Here is a 19,381-nt window from a genome sequence, read left to right as displayed (position 1 = left end):
TTTGTGCATGCGGGCAATGTCATGCTGAAACAGGAAAGGGACTTTCCCAAACTGTTGCCACAAAGTTGGAAGCACAGAATCGTCTAGAATGTCATTGTATGCTGTAGCGTTAAGAGTTCCCTTCACTGGAACTAAAGGGCCTAGCCCGAACCATAAAAACAGCCCCAGACCATTATTCCTTCTCCACCAAACTTTACAGTTGACACTATGCATTGGGGCAGGTAGCGTTCTCCTGGCATTCGCCAAACCCATATCCCCCCGTCGGACTGCCAGATGGTGATGCGTGATTCATCATTTCAGAGAATGTTTCCACTGCTCCAGAGTCCAGTGGCGGCGAGCTTTACACCACTCCAGCCGACGCTTGGCATTGTGCATGGTGATCTTCGGCTTGTGTGCGACTGCTCGGCCCATGGAAACCCATTTTATGAAGCTCCCGACAAAAAGTTATTGTGCTGACGTTGCTTCCACAGGCAGTTTGGAACTCGGTAGTGAGTGTTGCAACTGAGGACCGATGATTTTTACATGCTATGCGCTTCAGCACTCCACGGTCTCGTACTGTGAGCTTGTGTGGCCTACCACTTTGCGGCTGAGCTGTTGTTGCTCCGAGACGTTTCCACTTCACAATAACAGAACTTGACCGGGGTAGCTCTAGTATGGCAGAAATTTTACGAACTGACTTGTTGGAAAGGTGGCATCCTATGACATTACCATGTTGAAAGTCACTGAGCTCTTCAGTAAGGCCATTCTACTGCCAATGTTTGTCTATGGAGATTGCATGGCTGTGTGCTTGATTGTATACACCTATCAGCAACGGGTCTGGCTGAAATAGCCAAATCCACTAATTTGAATGGGTGTCCACATACACTATATATACAAAAGTATCTCCTAGGCTCTGGCAGAAGTGTATTCATTGTGCAAGTACACATACTAACGTGTTGGGCTGTGCTAGGAGTAGGACCTTCAGTAATTGGCTGTTTGTATGTATTTGTTGGGCTGCAAAGGTAAGTACAGTTGAAGTCGGAAGTTTACATACACTTAGGTTGGAGTCATTAAATCTCGTTTTTCAACCACTCCACAAATTTCTTGTTAACAAACTATAGTTTTGGCAAGTCGGTTAAGACATCTACTTTGTGCATGACACAAGTCATTTTTCCAACAATTGTTGACAGACAGATTATTTCACTGTATCACAATTTCAGTGGGTCAGAAGTTTACATACACTAAGTTGACTGTGCCTTTAAACAGCTCGGAAAATTCCAGAAAATTATGTCATGGCTTTAGAAGCTTCTGATATGCTAATTTACATAATTTGAGTCAATTGGAGGTGTATTTGTGGATGTATTTCAAGGCCTACCTTCAAACTCAGTGCCTCTTTGCTTGACATCATGGGAAAATAAAAAGAAATCAGCCAAGACCTCAGAAAAGAATTGTAGATCTCCACAGGTCTGGATCATCCTTGGGAGCAATTTCCAAATGCCTGAAGGTACCACGTTCATCTGTACAAACTATAGTACACAAGTATAAACACCATGGGACCACGCAGCCATCATACTGCTCAGAAAGGAGGCTCGTTCTGTCTCCTAGAGATGAACGTACTTTGGTGCGAAAAGTGCAAATCAATCCCAGAACAACAGCAAAGGACCTTGTGAAGATGCTGGAGGGAACAGGTACAAAAGTGTATATATCCATAGTAAAACGAGTCCTATATCGACATAACCTGAAAGGCTGCTCAGCAAGGAACAAGCCACTTCTCCAAAACCGCCATAAAAAAGCCAGACTACGGTTTGCAACTGCACCTGGGGACAAAGATCATACTTTTTGGAGAAATGTCCTCTGGTCTGATGAAACAAAAATAGAACTGTTTGGCCATAATGACCATCGTTATGTTTGGAGGAAAAAGGGGGAGGCTTGCAAGCCGAAGAACACCATCCCAACCGTGAAGCACGGGGTGGCAGCATCATGTTGTGGGGTTGCTTTGCTGCAGGATGGACTGGTACACTTCACATAATAGATGATGGCAAAATTATGTGGATATATTGAAGCAACATCTAAAGTCATCAGTCAGGAAGTTAAAGCTTGGTTGCCAATGGGTCTTCCAAATGGACAATGACCCCAAGCATACTTCCAAAGTTGTGGCAAAATGGCTTAAGGACAACAAAGTCAAGGTATTGAAGTGGCCATCACAAAGCCCTGACCTCAATCCTATAGAAAATGTGTGGGCGGAACTGAAAAAGCGTGTGCGAGCAAGGAGGCATACAAACCTGACTCAGTTACACCAGCTCTGTCAGGAGGAATGGGCCAAAATTCACCCAACTTATTGTGGGACGCTTGTGGAAGGCTACCTTAAATATTTGACCCAAGTTAAACAATTTAAAGGCAATGCTACCAAATACTAATTGAGTGTATGTAAACTTCTGACCCACTGGGAATGTGATGAAAGAAATAAAAGCTGAAATAAATCATTCTCTCTACTATTATTCTGACATTTCACATTCTTAAAATAAAGTGGTGATCCTAACTGACCTAAAACAGGGAATTTTTACGAGGATTAAATGTCAGGAATTGTGAAAAACTGAGTTTAAATGTATTTGGCTAAGGTGTATGTAAACTTCCGACTTCAACTGTAGATTCTCGTAATCTTTCCCTTCTCCCTCCTCCTCTGTCAGTCTCTGTGTTTCAGCACCTCTACTCCCTCGTTCTCTATCATTCTTCATTTCTCTCTAACCATCTTCTTTACACATCTCTCTCTTTTTTTCTCTCTCATTTACTCTAGGCCACTGTACCTCTCTGTCTCTATCCCGCTCACCCTCTCTCTCGCTCTACCCCCTCCCTCTCTCTCTACCTCTCTGACTAGGGTGGCATGGTGGGGAGAGACGTTAAACCAGGCATGTGCGTGCAATGTAAATGTAACCTCAGGGACAGAAACACAATAAAATCAAATCCACCCTGTATCAGGTTTCAATACGGACACTAACAAATCTCCTCTCATTGCTCACACAGACAGGTTAGCTTAGACATGGAATATATTTCATTCTCCTTCAGTCTACTGGCCTGCAGAGGGCAGTCTGCTAGAGAGGTTTAACCAGAGCCCTATGGCCCTGTCAAAAGTAGTGCCCTATATAGGGAATAGGGTGCCATTTTGGTACAGCCCAGCATACATACATTAGAGTATATAGTTTCAGGAGCAATTTGGAACAGTGTACAGTAATTTAATTAGGACTGGCAAACTGTAGTGCACCTAAACAGAGTTTGCATTTATCTGAAGTGCACTTATAAGGAGTGGACTGTCATTGGCCATCAATCTTGCTTCCTCCTCGTCAGTCGACAACAATCTGCCTTTATCTGTGTCCTCTGTCTATGACTTGGACCGACGCCCCCAACTATCTCTCTCTCTCTGTCTCTCTCTCTGTCTCTCTCTTTCATAGACACCTGTTACAACACCCTCAGCTTGTGTTACCATTATAAATGTAATAGAACACTGTGTCTTTCTTCTCCTCTCCCTCCCCCTCCCCTCCCATCTTCCTTTCTTTTCTCTTCCTCTCTCTCTGTCTTTCTGTCACTCTCACACACACTGTGTCTCTCTCTCTCCCTATTTTCTCTAGTTATGTTATCTGAACCTGGCTGCCACAACAACAATCTGGCTTTGCACTTTTTGCATGTAAATCAGGATTGGGGTCAATTCCATTAAAATGTCAGTCAGCCCGGGAGCGGGATCGTACTCCTGACAAAGAAACTCCTCATCCAATTTACTTCTGATGAAATCATATAGGTTGTGTCCCAAATGGCACCCTATTCAAAGAAAAAATGTATTTGTCACATGTTGTGGACTAACAGTGAAACGCTTACTTATGAACCCTTTCCAATAATGCAGAGAGAAAGAAAATAGAGAAATAATAGAAAAGTAAAACACGTAATGATAAAGTAATAATAGATACACAATGAGTGACGATAACTTGACTATGTACAAGTGGTACCAGTACTGAGTCGATGTGCAGGGGTACGAGGTAATTGAGGTAGATATGAGCATATAACTAGGAATAAAGTGACGGATAAACAGTAGTAAACAGTTGTCTGGGTAGCTATTTGGTTAACCATTTAACTAACTCCTTAGCAGACTTATGGCTTGGGGGTAGAAGCTGTTCAGGGTAGTGTTGGTTCCAGACTCGGAATCGCTTGTTGTGCGGTTGCAGAGAGAACAGTCTATGACGTGGCTGGAGTTTTTAGGGCTTTCCTCTGACACTGGCATAGACGTCCTGGATGGCTTTTTTGAGGAACTTTTTGAGGAACTGAGCGCCAATGCCAAATCTTTTTGTGTTTGGACCATGATAGATCGTTAGTGATGTGGACACTGAGGAACTTGAAGCTCTCGACCCGCTTCATACAGCCCTGTCGATGTGAATGGGGGGTGCTCGTCCCTCCATTTCCTGTATTCCACGATCAGCTCCTTTGTTTTGCTGACGTTCAGGGAGAGGTTATTCCCTATATAGTGCACTACTTTTGGCCAGAGTCATATGGAGAATAAGGTTCCATTTGGGACTCAGGCTATAGAGTAGGAGACCGGTATACTGTAATCTCTTCCCCTGCCTTGCTTTCTCCTCCTATGACCTCAGTCTCTCCAGCAGTTTCTGAAAATGCTTCTGACCTTAATTATCCTTATGGACTCTGTCTTTCACTCCTTTTTGCTATCACACGTGTCTCGCTCTCATTCTCTCACGTTCTCCCTCCTCTTTCTGTGACTCCTTTTCTCTCTCACTCCTTATATCTTTGTAATGGAGGTGTGTAATGGTAACACGTGTTGTACTGCAACAGTTCAAATGTTTTGAAGACGACTTCTTGTATGCGGTTGTTTCAGGCAACACTGAAACACATTGGTTTTATTAATAAAGAAGCACTTTTGAAATCTACTTCTATTGTCCTCCAAGAGAAGCAGAATATTTTCCTCTCTTCTGTTTCACTGTCTACAATGTATATTTTAAAAAAGGAGGTGAAGGAAGAGGAGGAGGTGGAGTAAAAAGGTAATGCTGCCGGTGGTGATGATGAAGGTGAAGGAGGAGAAATCAGCAGTGAATATAATAAATAAACTCATACTTTCAACTTTTAAAAAAGGTTTTGAAAGATTATTAGAAAGAGATAGTAAGTAAGGAGAAGTTTCTTCAAATCCATGCCAACATCGGCATTCCAGTACTCTGTAGGCAGCGGCTTCAGTAACTGCTAGGCTAGTATACCCCAGGCCACCATACCTCAGACGATAGTCTTCAAGCACCTTTTCCCCAATTGTTTCAGCACATACAATTCTCCTCTCTAAAACTCAATGAAGCACCGTAGAGGAGCGAGCGGACAGACCGTCGTTCCACTGGACATCTGTTTATCAAGCGGCCGCATTAACACCGTGAAGGATGACGAGGAGGATGAGGATGATGGTGGTGGTAGGGATGGTGATAATTAGTACGGCGAAGGCTAGGTGGGGGTCGAACACTGGACCTTCACAGCTTAGGTGAAAACACGGCCGGTTACCAGGCAACCGTGTCCCTGCCTAGGCCTTGTAAGGCTCGGAGTGGCAGTGAGGCCGAGGGGTTGACGGCTCTACCACCAAACCCCCTGCAGCTAAATATAACTCAGAGGAGAGAGGGGAAGATAGAGATTGAGAGAAAGCCTGAGAACAGAGAAAATAAGTGAGTAATAGGGGAAGACAGTATTGAGGAGTGACAGTTCAGAAAGCAAGTGAGAGAAAGAGTAAAGAAGAAAAATGAGAGAAATAGGAGAGAGAGACAGGGAGAATAAATGCAGTGTTAAAGGCGGCCGGAAGGGTACAGTAACACTTGCTTATCCCCTCTGTCTTCTCTGGGAAATCCACAACTGCAACCCCCACCTGTCTCCTTTTACCTAAAATACACAAGGATAACCCTACCTATTAATAGCAAGTGTTGTCATCTGTCACCGGAGAAATGGGACCTTCTGTACAGTTAACTATTTTCCCCTCTGTCCTCTTCGTAGCCCAGCAACCTCTCCCATTGTGAAATATCCCCAGTCAACAACAGATATTCCCAATTGTTCTCAATCCATTCATAGCCAAAACATTCCTATTTCCTACCGTCTGTCACTAGTCACTCACTCTCCACCCACCATGTTCTTCTCTATTGCTATAGAGGCAAGCATCTATCCAAAAGAGTATCTTCAAATCATCACTGTTTCGCGTAGCTAATTGCGCCCTGGGTCAACAGTGAGTGGCACCCCAGGCTAGCTGTCACCTGTGGAGAAACCCTCCTCCCATTCAGTGTTAGTAGCAGATAGTAAGCATAGCATGTTAGGTCTAGCTAGTTAGCATAGCATAGCATGTTAAGTCTAGCTATTTATAGTAGCATGTTAGGTTTAGCTAGTTTGCATAGTATATCATGATAGGTCTAGCTAGTTAGCATAGCATGTTAGGTTTAGTTAGTTAGCATGACATAACAGCATGTTACTGTAACCTTGGTCTAAGAGCTAGCCAGTTAGCATAACATGTTGCTGATGCAAAGCCAGTTAGCATGGATCATAACTAGCTAAATTGCCTTTGAAGTACATTTGGTTGTCATTTAGATTGCTGGTTATGTACCAGCTAATGTGACATATAGAGCTGTTGGTCAGTAGGGCCTATATACATTTTAGACATAGACTAAATGGCTGTTTACAAGTGAGGGATCGCTTGTTTACAGTCTCTTGGAGGTGTACTTTGGATGTAGACTTTAGACTGAGGTGAAGATGAAATGGTTGGCAATGGAGGTGTTGAAAAATAAACAGGGGGGCTCCAATTGCTTCTCTAAGCAAACTTGCAAGATGAGACGGGTCGTCTGTCTCCAAGAAAAACTGTCACTCTCTGGATATGAGAGTTAACCTCAAACCCTCAGTGGCCAACTGAGTTCAACGATTCCTGCTGATTTATACCCATGTCACACACAGCAATGAGAATAGATACGCAGACCGAAGGTGCTGCCAGAAGTACTGACTCCTCCACGGAGAAGTTGAGTCGTGGTTCTGTTACGGCTAGACTATGCTTAGGTCATTTGCACAGTCACAGTGAGTCTGTAGGGGCCAGGTAAGGGTAAGGGCCGTTAAGGGAGTGACAAGGCAGAGTGTTAAGGGTATCGAGGACTGAGGCGGTTATAGAGTACCGGGTCAAGAGTCAAAAGTCATTGGTGGTAAAATGAAGATGAATGAATGACAAGGGGGTCCTGAGACAAGGGGGTCCTGAAACCAGGTGGTCCTGAGGAGGGTGGTGGATGCAGGCGGTGATGAGGAGGGGTTGAGTAGGGGGTCGTTCCACCTCAAAAAGCACAAGAAAGAGGATTTCGACACCCACCATCTCAGATTGTTCTGAAATTGTTTATATGGTTACTAACAGATACGATTAGCATTCCTGAAACATTATTTTATTGAAATATAATTTGATCTCTGAGGAATTAAGCTAATTGATTGCACCCAAATTGGTCGATTTTAATTTATAGGATTCAGATAATATTCAATAAATATAGTACCCAACATCCGATTTGAACCAAACTTTTTCCTACCAATGAGTAAGACATGAGGAATCCATTTTTTTAAAAGCCACCCACGGACTCCCCACACCCCATGCCAATCCCACTATGAAGCCGTGGCTTAGAGTATTGCTTCTCCATACTATGTCATGTGAATCTGGTAATGTTTTTTTTCTCCTGTTCAGAAAGTTTTGTCGTTAAATTGCTTGCATTATTTACCATAAAGTAGTGTGAAAGTAGATACTGTAGATTTGTCTCATTATAAAAATAAATGGTGTGGTCATCCTCACAATTCAAGCCAGTCCTCCTTGAAAGCAATTACATTTTTCCTCATAGCAACCTAATGCTTCAACCCAACTCTCCTTGAGTAGACCAACAATTGGCCGTTCTCTGAGAGGGCTATCCCGATGCAATTCTCATATGAAGACTTTTCCTACAAGCCCAAAACTTTGATGGAGAAATGGGCTAGGGACTAAAATGTTGTGACAGCCCTAATAACATAATTAATTGCATGGCAGTCATATTTTTCAATAGAATTATCAGGAAACAGCTCTATATGTATTGTGATTAGTTATATTTACCATTAAAACGGCTGTAGCCTAATGGTTTGCTTGTTCACCAGGAACGATCTAACAGTAACTAATCCAGACCTTTTTTGAAGGGAATAAACCACACACAAAGGGGCCACTTGAATTGTGAGAATGACCACATAATTCATTTTCATCATGAGCCAAATATATTGGTTTTCTACCCAAAGTTGCAAAGAAAATGTTGTGAGCTATTTAATAAACACGAGACCAGCTAAATGGATAAAAGAGTGTGGCAGTATAGCAGGAACAGTGGCATCTAGTGGTCAAAACCTGGTACTTTCACACTACTTTATGGTAAATAATGCAGGGGGGCCATCATCAGATTCACAGGGAATATATTACATAGTATGAAGCTTCATAATACTTGTCAAACATAGAGAACTGATACTGTATACTGGTTGTTGGGGTGGGATTGGCATGGGGTGTGGGTGGTCCGCGGGTGGCTTTCGGATGTTGGGTCCAATTCGGATGTTGGGTCCAAATCGGATGTTGGGTACCAGATTAATTGAATATTATCTGAATCCTATAAATGAAAATGGCCAATCAATTAGCCAAATTTCTCAGCGAAAAAACTTAATTTCAACAAAATTATGTTTCAGGGATGCCAATCTTACCTGTTTCTAACTACATTAACAATTTCAGAACAATCTGAGATGGTGGGTGTCAGGGCTTGCTGAAATGACATGAAACGACTTGTAGGGCAAGTCCCACAACCTTAACATGGGACAGAAGTTTGTGACAATTCCATTGTTCTTTTTTTAGAAGTTCTTTTTTTAGAAATAATACTAGTCAGTTCCAACCACTATGACCCTGGCTGGATAAAACTGTAACAAACATGAAATCACAATGAGAGAAAAGGAGGTTGGGAATGAGGTAGGCTAAGAGAATAATATTATAATATACATTAGAATAGCGTAAGCCACAAAGCATATAAGCATGTAGCATGTAAGTTTGTCAAAATGACAAGATGTCAGGTCAGCCTGCTTAAAGGAACTGTCTGTTCACTTCACTCTACCCGTTCCTCCCACCACAACTACAAACAAGAACAACCTTAACCTAACCTTCAACGCTCAACCACTACATACTGTTGAAGTCGGAAGTTTACATACACTTAGGTTGGAGTCATTAAAACTCGTTTTTCAACCACTCCATAAATTTCTTGTTAACAAACTATAGTTTTGGCAAGTCGGTTAGGACATCTACTTTGTGCATGACACAAGTCATTTTTCCAACAATTGTTTACAGATTATTTCACTTAAAATTCACTGTGTCACAATTCCAGTGGGTCAGAAGTTTACATACACTAAGTTGACTGTGCCTTTATAAAAAGCTTGGAAAATTCCAGAAAATTATGGAATGGCTTTAGAAGCTTCTGATAGGCTGATTGACATAATTTGAGACAATTGGAGGTGTACTTGTGGATGTATTTCAAGGCCTACCTTCAAACCCAGTGCCTCTTTGCTTGACATCATGGGAAAATCAAAAGAAATCAGCCAAGACCTCAGAAAGAAAATTGTAGGCAGGTCTGGATCATCCTTGGGAGCAATTTCCAAATGCCTGAAGGTATCACGTTCATCTGTACAAACAATAGTACGCAAGTATAAACACCATGGGACAATGCAGCCATCATACTGCTCAGGAAGGAGGCGCGTTCTGTCTCCTAGAGATGAATGTACTTTGGTGTGAAAAGTGCAAATCAATCCCAGAACAACAGCAAAGGACCTTGTGAAGATGCTGGAGGAAACAGGTACAAAAGTATATATATCCATAGTAAAACGAGTCCTATATCGACATAACCTGAAAGGCCGCTCAGCAAGGAAAAAGCCACTGCTCCAAAAACACCATAAAAAAGCCAGACTACGGTTTGCAGCTGCACATGGGGACAAAGATCGTACTTTTTGGAGAAATGTCCTCTGGTCTGATGAAACAAAAATAGAACTGTTTGGCTATAATGACCATCGTTATGTTTGGAGGGAAAAGGGGAAGGCTTGCAAGTCGAAGAACATCATCCCAACCGTGAAGCACGGGGGTGGCAGCATCATGTTGTGGGGTTGCTTTGCTGCAGGAGGGACTGGTACACTTCACAAAATAGATGGCATCATGAGGAAGGGAAATTGTGTGGATACAGTGGGGAGAACAAGTATTTGATACACTGCCGATTTTGCAAGTTTTCCTACTTACAAAGCATGTAGAGGTCTGTAATTTTTATCATAGGTACACTTCAACTGTGAGAGACGGAATCTAAAACAAAAATCCAGAATATCACATTGTATGATTTTTAGGTAAATAATTTGCATTTTATTGCATGACATAAGTATTTGATACATCAGAAAAGCAGAACTTAATATTTGGTACAGAAACCTTTGTGTGCAATTACAGAGATCATACGTTTCCTGTAGTTCTTGACCAGGTTTGCACACACTGCAGCAGGGATTTTGGCCCACTCCTCCATACAGACCTTCTCCAGATCCTTCAGGTTTCGGGGCTGTCGCTGGGCAATACGGACTTTCAGCTCCCTCCAAAGATTTTCTATTGGGTTCAGGTCTGGAGACTGGCTAGGCCACTCCAGGACCTTGAGATGCTTCTTACGGAGCCACTCCTTAGTTGCCCTGGCTGTGTGTTTCGGGTCGTTGTCATGCTGGAAGAACCAGCCACGACCCATCTTCAATGCTCTTACTGAGGGAAGGAGGTTGTTGGCCAAGATCTCGCGATACATGGCCCCATCCATCCTCCCCTCAATACGGTGCAGTCGTCCTGTCCCCTTTGCAGAAAAGCATCCCCAAAGAATGATGTTTCCACCTCAATGCTTCACGGTTGGGATGGTGTTCTTGGGGTTGTACTCATCCTTCTTCTTCCTCCAAACACGGCGAGTGGAGTTTAGACCAAAAAGCTCTATTTTTGTCTCATCAGACCACATGACCTTCTCCCATTCCTCCTCTGGATCATCCAGATGGTCATTGGCAAACTTCAGACGGGCCTGGACATGCGCTGGCTTGAGCAGGGGGATCTTGCGTGCGCTGCAGGATTTTAATCCATGACGGCATGGTGTGTTACTAATGGTTTTCTTTGAGACTGTGGTCCCAGCTCTCTTCAGGTTATTGACCAGGTCCTGCCGTGTAGTTCTGGGCTGATCTCTCACCTTCCTCATGATCATTGATGCCCCACGAGGTGAGATCTTGCATGGAGCCCCAGACCGAGGGTGATTGACCGTCATCTTGAACTTCTTCCATTTTCTAATAATTGCGCCAACAGTTGTTGCCTTCTCACCAAGCTGCTTGCCTATTGTCCTGTAGCCCATCCCAGCCTTGTGCAGGTCTACAATTGTATCCCTGATGTCCTTACACAGCTCTCTGGTCTTGGCCATTGTGGAGAGGTTGGAGTCTGTTTGATTGAGTGTGTGGACAGGTGTCTTTTATACAGGTAACGAGTTCAAACAGGTGCAGTTAATACAGGTAATGAGTGAAGAACAGGAGGGCTTCTTAAAGAAAAACTAACAGGTCTGTGAGAGCCGGAATTCTTACTGGTTGGTAGGTGATCAAATACTTATGTCATGCAATAAATTGCAAATTAATTACTTAAAAATCATACAATGTGATTTTCTGGATTTTTGTTTTAGATTCCGTCTCTTACAGTTGAAGTGTACCTATGATAAAAATTACAGACCTCTACATGCTTTGTAAGTAGGAAAACCTGCAAAATCGGCAGTGTATCAAATACTTGTTCTCCCCACTGTATATTGAAGCAACATCTCAAGACATCAATCAGGAAGTTAAAGCTTGGTTGCAAATGGGTCTTCCAAATGGACAATGACCCCAAGCATACTTCCAAAGTTGTGGCAAAATGGCTTAAGGCAACAAAGTGAAGGTATTGGAGTGGCCATCACAAAGCCCTGACCTCAATCCCATATAACATTTGTGGGCAGAACTGAAAAAGCGTGTGCGAGCAAGGAGGCCTACCAACCTGACTCAGTTACACCAGCTCTGACAGGAATGGGCCAAAATTCACCCAACTTATTGTGGAAAGCTTGTTGGAAGGCTACCCAAAACGTTTGACCCAAATGAAACAATTTAAAGGCAATGCTACCAAATACTAATTGAGTGTATGTAAACTTCTGACCCACTGGGAATGTGATGAAAGAAATAAAAGCTGAAATAAATCATTCTCTCTACTATTATTCTGACATTTCACATTCTTAAAATAAAGTGGTGATTCTAACTAACCTAAGACAGGGAATTTTTACGAGGATTAAATGTCAGGAATTGTGAAAAACTGAGTTTAAATGTATTTGGCTAAGGTGTATGTAAACTTCCGACTTCAACTGTATGTTGCATTATCGAGGTTAACACATTCCCCCACCACACCGGAATAACACAGAAATGTGTGAATCTCGCTGTATCCCTGTGTGACTGCATCACAGATGGTTGTTTATACTGAGGCAGTACAACTGCTACTGTAGCTACGGTTACCTCAAACTTTGCACTCTCCTAATAATACAACACACTATTTGAATGTTTTCAAATATTTTTAGCATTTGCTTTAGCCTGCCTGGAGTTCCAGATGGGAGGGTTTGCAGTTTTGCGACTTTGCGACTTTCTATTGCAGGGATCATCAACTAGATTTAGCCGCAGGACAATATTTTCTTCAGCGGATGGTCGGGGTGCTGGAACATAATAATTTGTAGACTACAAATTGACCGCAAGAAGCCCATACAGATATAATATTTGACTAAAACATAATAATTTAAAATATTGCTTACATTTGTATACAATCACGTGTCTATTATGCGTAGGAAGACTTGGGAACAGATTTCCAAACATAAAATCTATTGGAGCTGATTTCCTGGTGTTTTTACAGTCTTTATATCCAAATCGATGGAGCATCCAAACAATAAGGAGATCCAAAATGAATAGCCACATTCATTTATTTATTAATTGTTAATATTTGCTCATCATATTCATTATCAGTTATTTATTTCTATCTCTTATTTAAATTCTTGTTTTGAATGTATTTTATTTTCTAATATTTTGTTGTTGTGTTTTACTGTCAAGCAGTGATCATTTTGACACTTATTCAGATTTAGTTTAGTCAGTCATTTTGACAAAAATATAACTTAATAATATTTTTGTAAAAAAAAAATAATAATAACTAGACTAAAAAAACGAAACAAAAAAGTCTAGTTATTGTCAAAATTTTATAAACAGTGGACAATTTTAGTCAACTAAATATTGCACATGGAGAGAGAGAGAGAGAAAGAGAGAGTATTATGAATTATGGGTCATATCTTTTCACCAGTAAGGGCTAGAATCAAGATGTTTTATCTGCAGAAAAGAGGGAGACTTGGCTACATTGGCTACAGAACCTGGCTATGAAATGCAGTGGGAAAGTGGAAGGGTTGAGCAAGATTACAAATTCAAAGACAGCAAATTCAAAGACAGCTACTACTTTACTTTTTTCAATACTCAAGGAAGAGAAAAACATAGCTAGACTTTTGTTTTACTATTGCTGCTATTGCTTTTGATTTCGTAAAGCAGCTTGTGTTTTTTAACCAGGCAAAGGGCAGCTAACTAAAAGGCTGGTGGTAACTGGTTAGCTCCGGGGAAGCAAGAGAGTCACCTGCAAAATGTGTATAATTGGAGGCGGAGCCTGTCTGCCTGTCACACTCATTGCTTGCTCCTCCTCAGCTCACCAGCTGATGTAGGCTGTGTGCCGGGTCCTTCCCACTGCTGAACCGAACTGCGCTGCACATCTGTGCTGCTAATATTAATTGTGCTTTTCACTAAAAAGCTCTCAATCTCTCCAGAAACTCTTGTCCAGTCCACCGAGTAATCCGATTTTAGTCACAGATATAAATGTGTCTCTTCTCGTTTTAGTCAACTGAAATGAAAAATAATTTTAGTTTAGTTATAGTTTTTTCTGGGTCTATTTAGTCAGTTATAGTCTCGTCAATTGCCACTGAAAAATAGGTGTTTGACAATTATTTGTTTAACTATTTTGTTAATGAAATTAAAACTGCTGTGAAATAGCCAACACTTCAATGTTTAAATGTACTTTTAGTAAAAGTTTTGATAGATCCATATATTTTGGTTAATTGGCAGAAGCTGACGCATGGCCAAGATTACAGGGATTGCTATCACATCCTAAAGTGTTCTGGAGCTCTGTGTGCATAAAAAGGGTGGTCCAAAGATAACATCAGACTCAGTCTCATCAAGGTTGAGCCACAGGTGGTGCATAGTCCTCCCTTAGCTGCGATGTAACCCAGAATTGTCTGGGAGACATACTTGGTTGCGAGAAGATAGAGAAGTGGAGACAGAAAGAAAATATACTCCGATATAGCCGGCTTCACCAGAAAAATAAAGTTTCCCCATCATCAAAGGCATATGTATAATCTCTAGGAACTCTACTTACCAGACATAAAGTGAAATGTGTCTCTCGCTATCAAATAAACGTCTGAATCCAACTTTTGTCCGAACCACACCATATTCCTGCTGTGTAAATGAATTTGAATTCAATTTGAATTGACCACACCTACAAGAAGCAGGATTTGAATTAAATTTGAATTGAAGGAAGTTGAATTTAATTAAAACTAATTAAAACCAATTCAACTGAGACATGAAAGTATCATTCATTTGACAAATCTTTTATCAAAAGGATATGCCACCTATTAATGCAGAAAATACACATTTCTAATATTAGTTTGAACTTTGATTATAATTTAAAGATGTCAAACAGTATAATTCTTTGTCACGAGATGTCCCCTTCCATACAATGTTTGATTTAATGCATTCTGGGATTTTTTTCTGAATATTAAAAAAATATTAAAGGAATTATGAATTATTATAGACAACCCACAACATGATCTTGGAATATTTCCAGACCACTATAATTATAAAAAAATTGGTTCAATACCACATTCAATTAGTTTTAGCCAAATTTGAATAGGTATTTTTAATTTGAATTCATTTTTTAATGGTGTAGAATGACCTGCGTGCTTTCCCTCTCAGTTCATTCTCTGCCTCATTTAGGTGTCCAATTGAGCTTATTTTAAACCTGAGTAATTGTAGTGTGTGCAGTACTCTATATATTTTCTGCCAATTGAGAACTTTGGTCTAATTCCCTGATCATTATTTGTATCTTTTGGGGATTTACTGCCAGGGCCCAGGTCTAGCAGTACTGCTCTAGCAGGTCCAGCAGGTCCAGGCTCTGCTAGAGGCCATGTGCTGTGGGTGACAGGAAGCACAAGTCATCTGCGAAGAGCAGGCATTTAACCTCTTAATTGTGAAGACTAACACCAAGGACTGAGGATTTTTCTAGAATAGTGTCCAATTCATTGATATAAATATTGAATTCTGTTCTTCTCTTGCCAATTTTGATGCTGCACCTGTTTCCCCCCCTAAATAGTCATATCTGTTATGCCATTTGATTTAATTATGTCATACTTTTACCCCCTACACCGCTTTCAATAACTTTATAGAACAGTACTGTATGCCAAATAGAATTAAACACTTTTTGGAAGTCAATAAAGTGAGCATACACTTTGGTCTTATTGTGGTGGACATGTTTATCTATCAGGATGTTTAGGGTGGAAATATGATCGGTCGTGCGATGTTTTGGTATAAATCCAATTTGTTTTTTACTCAAGACATTGTGCTTATTAAGGAAGTTTAAAACTCTCTCTGTCTCTGTACTCTCTATCTGCCCCTTTCTCCGTCCTCCCCATCTCTCTTTATCTCTGCCTCTCTCTCTGTCCCCCCTCTCTCTCTATCTGCCTCTCTCTCTGTACCCCCTCTCTCTCTTTATCTCTATCTGCCTCTCTCTCTGTACCCCCTCTCTCTATAAATCTCTATCTGCCTCTCTATCTTTACCCCCCTTCTGTCCTATCTGCCATACATACTGTAGCACACTGGACCCATCATTCAATGCCCCCTACCTCTCATTCAAAGCACCGCTGCCCCCATCTCCCCCTCCCTGTTCTACTGACCATGCTCGATCCAAAAACACATCTTATTTTCAGTTTGACGGCACACAGCAGACCCCCTCTGCAGTTGGTGCCCAATTCTTCCACGCTTAACCCCCCCCCCCCCCCCCCCCCCATTGGACCCTCACGGCCCACCCACCTTTGCTCCCCTCAGCCAATGAGGCGCAAGCGCATGGTGAGAGAGCACCAATCGCCTCACGTTTGTGTCCCTATAAAACTTTTCAGGAGCTTGTGCCAGGTTGCACTTTCTGTCAGTCCAGGGCTCTAGTTTTGCCGGAGAGGTGAGAGAGAAAGAGCAGTGAGTGAGAGAGGGGAGAGAGAGAACGAAGGGGGTTGACAGTTTCTATCCCAATCCCACACTTCTATAAAGTGGTGGGTAACAATTAATTTCTCTGGTTGTGAAACCTCATAACTGGACAACTATCTACCTACTGCACCAAGCCACGCATTACCGGATAGACGTGTCCTAAACGTGTCTTTGTTTTGTTCTCTTCTTCTGAAGAGTCTCCTGTTTGGTGAGGATGGAGAATGCACACGCAAAAGAGTCGGAAGAGGTCGTGTCATACTTTGGTGTCGACCAGACCACCGGCCTCACACCAGAACAGTTCAAGAAGAACCTGGCCAGATATGGTCACAATGGTGAGAAAGAGAGACTGTGATGGATGGATGGATTGATGGAAAAGCATAGAGAAACCAAGGGATGGACAGAGAGACATGGAGGTGGATAAGAGGAGGGATAGGGCTCGTTGGAAAGATGATGGCGAGGAAGAGAAGGAGAAAAAGGAGGAGGATGTGGTTGGGTGTAGAGGTTCGGAACCAAAATGGGGTTCATTGGTGCTAAATGCTGTGGAAAGGATGAATGTGATGGAGGGACACACAGACAGCAACAGGTGTTCCACTGGCTTGGACAACAGCTAGTCTTTGTTTTGGTTATGACGAGGGGAAGGTCAGATGTTGACTCTTTGTGATTGGCTGCTGGCTGGCTGACTGACACATTGGCAACCAAAATGGTTCACGTGACCTTGTGATGGTGTGGCAGATACCATTTGAAGGTCAGCGGCACCAAGGGATGCTTGGGTAGTGTAGTTCGTGATCAGTCCAGTACAGGCTCCCTATTGTGGTTGGTTGGTTGGTTGGTTGGTTGGTTGGTTGGTTGGTTGGTTTCCAGAAGTTCCTGACAACTTCTACCTGCATATCTGTTGTATCAGTCATGACATGAGCAAAGTTAAGGTTTTTAGCTAATTAACTATAGTCATTTGTATCAAGTGCAAATGTTTGCACCTGTATTTTCAAAGACCTGATCTGACCGTTAAACAGGTGGAAACAAAGGCTTTGTAAATCTAGTCCTTTACATTTAATCACAGTGTATAATTTGCCTTTCTGCTATGCTAATAATCTCCTCTCTTCACTTTCCCCTTTTACAGAGCTCCCAGCTGAGATTGGTGAGTTCCCAACGTTTATCTTTGCCCCTCACACACCTGTCTGTGGTCGGTCTGCACACACACACTCCTATTTCCGTCCCAGTGTCCGGGAGGTTACACATCCCATCAGTCACACTACCTCTTTATTTCTTGCCACACACGCATACACACACATATACTCACACACCTGTTGTTCTGCATCCTGCCTGGGATGATGGACTTCCTGTCAGTCGTGTCATCGTGACATCTGTCATCACACACCCTCCAGACATTCTGATTCGCCCATTTGGATTGGTTGGTGTAGGGTAGCCATATTTCTTATCCAATCCGATGCTTGACAGGGAGTGGCTACACACTTCAGAGAGAAGGAAGAGGAGGATGTGAATGGGATTGCTCTTGTTGTCAAACTTGTCATAACCCTGAAAGAAGAGGATATTCCTATGCACATATCTGTGTCCTCACTTACTGTCACACAAAACCTTGAAAACCCAGAAGTAAAAACTTGCATGATTGCGTCAGATGCTTCAGTTGGGTGATCACTAGTTTACACAGTCACAAAGTCATAAACCACACCTATTTCCACAATTTTTCTTCTTAAAATCTGATTTGGAACCACAGGCAGCCGGTGGCACCTCAATTGGGGAAGACCGCCTCATAGTAATGGCTGGAACAGAATATATGGAATGGTATTGAACACATCAAGCACACAGTTTCCATGTTTTTGATACCACTTCATTCCAGACATTATTATGAGCCTTCCTCCCCTCAGCAACCTCCGGTGTTTTAAACCTAACCCTAACCTTAACATTACGCTTAACCACAATTCTCTTTATGCCTAACCCTAACATTGAATTAAGACCAAAAAGGTCATTTTTGCTTTGATACATTTTTTATGAAACACACAATTTTGACTATGTGGCTGTTATCTAGTGGGAACCTTCCAGTTGTGTTGCGTGTGTCTACCCATGAGAGTTTATTATCACACTGACTATTCCTCCCTGTAACGGTTATGATTCTCACATCTGACCGTACTAAATCATCATGATGCAATAGAGACATTAGCAATGGTCATCAAAATTGTTAAAAGGTTTTAAAAAACAATTCTAATAAAATGCAACAGTTGGACAATGGATGAAGATACTCCAAATTTTTAGAATTTTTATAATCCATCAGATATTGACTGAATTATAGCACATAAAACATTTTACTGACACGGACAAATATTGAATGGAGTCCAGGGATTTAGATGGGAATTTAGGTGTTCAATTTATTGTAAATTTCAACAACAAAAATATTTTTTATGCACTAATATATATATATATATATATATACATGTTCTTATTATATCAGGTATTTTTTTGTGTGTTACAATAATGGAAAGTATATGTGCCTCATTTGCATAAATACACTGGGTGTATTTGCATATATTAGAACATTAACATAAAGGGGAGAAACAAGGCTGCAGCAACCAAACACTATCACTACCCTATTTGCACTCACCTGCGCTGTCTAGACTGCCTCATTAATTACTGTTGTTGTCACTTTATTTTGCATAATTCAACAAGTGTGTCAATAGCAGGATACCCTCGGATTAAAAATCAACACGCTTGGCTAAAGATTAGAGGTACTTTACATTGTTTGCGAGATCAGACATGCGCTACATGATCAGAAGTATGTGGACACCTGCTCGTTGAACATCTCATGCCAAAATCAGGGGCATTAATATGGAGTTGGTTCCCCCTTTGCTGCTATAACAGCCTCCACTCTTCTGGGAAGACTTTCCACTAGATGTTGGAACATTGCTGCGGGGACTTGCTTCCATTCAGCCACAAGAGTAAGGTCGGGCAGTGATGTTGGGCGATTAGGCCTGGCTCGCAGTGAGTG

The 19,381-nt window shown here is 41.8% G+C and overlaps 1 protein-coding gene across 2 annotated transcripts in view; it reads left to right on the top strand.

The window, feature by feature from the left end:
• The first annotated feature begins 16,313 nt into the window (after window positions 1–16,313).
• Window positions 16,314–19,381, top strand: part of LOC139578788 (sarcoplasmic/endoplasmic reticulum calcium ATPase 1-like) — a 35,849-nt gene continuing 32,781 nt past the window's right edge. Inside the window, exons 1-3 of one of the 2 annotated variants that reach the window (XM_071406805.1) lie at window positions 16,314–16,448; window positions 16,579–16,715; window positions 17,501–17,518. In XM_071406805.1, coding sequence (XP_071262906.1) covers window positions 16,598–16,715; window positions 17,501–17,518 — 136 coding nt within the window. In that variant the 5' untranslated portion in view covers window positions 16,314–16,448; window positions 16,579–16,597. The remainder of the gene's footprint in view (window positions 16,449–16,578; window positions 16,716–17,500; window positions 17,519–19,381) is intronic. The other variant, XM_071406806.1, reaches the window with a different exon arrangement.

This window comes from Salvelinus alpinus, chromosome 6, assembly GCF_045679555.1.
Source record: "Salvelinus alpinus chromosome 6, SLU_Salpinus.1, whole genome shotgun sequence".
Lineage (NCBI taxonomy): Eukaryota > Metazoa > Chordata > Actinopteri > Salmoniformes > Salmonidae > Salvelinus > Salvelinus alpinus.
The sequence above is the reverse complement of the archived record's forward strand: the minus strand, read 5'-3'. Positions and strand labels throughout refer to the sequence as shown.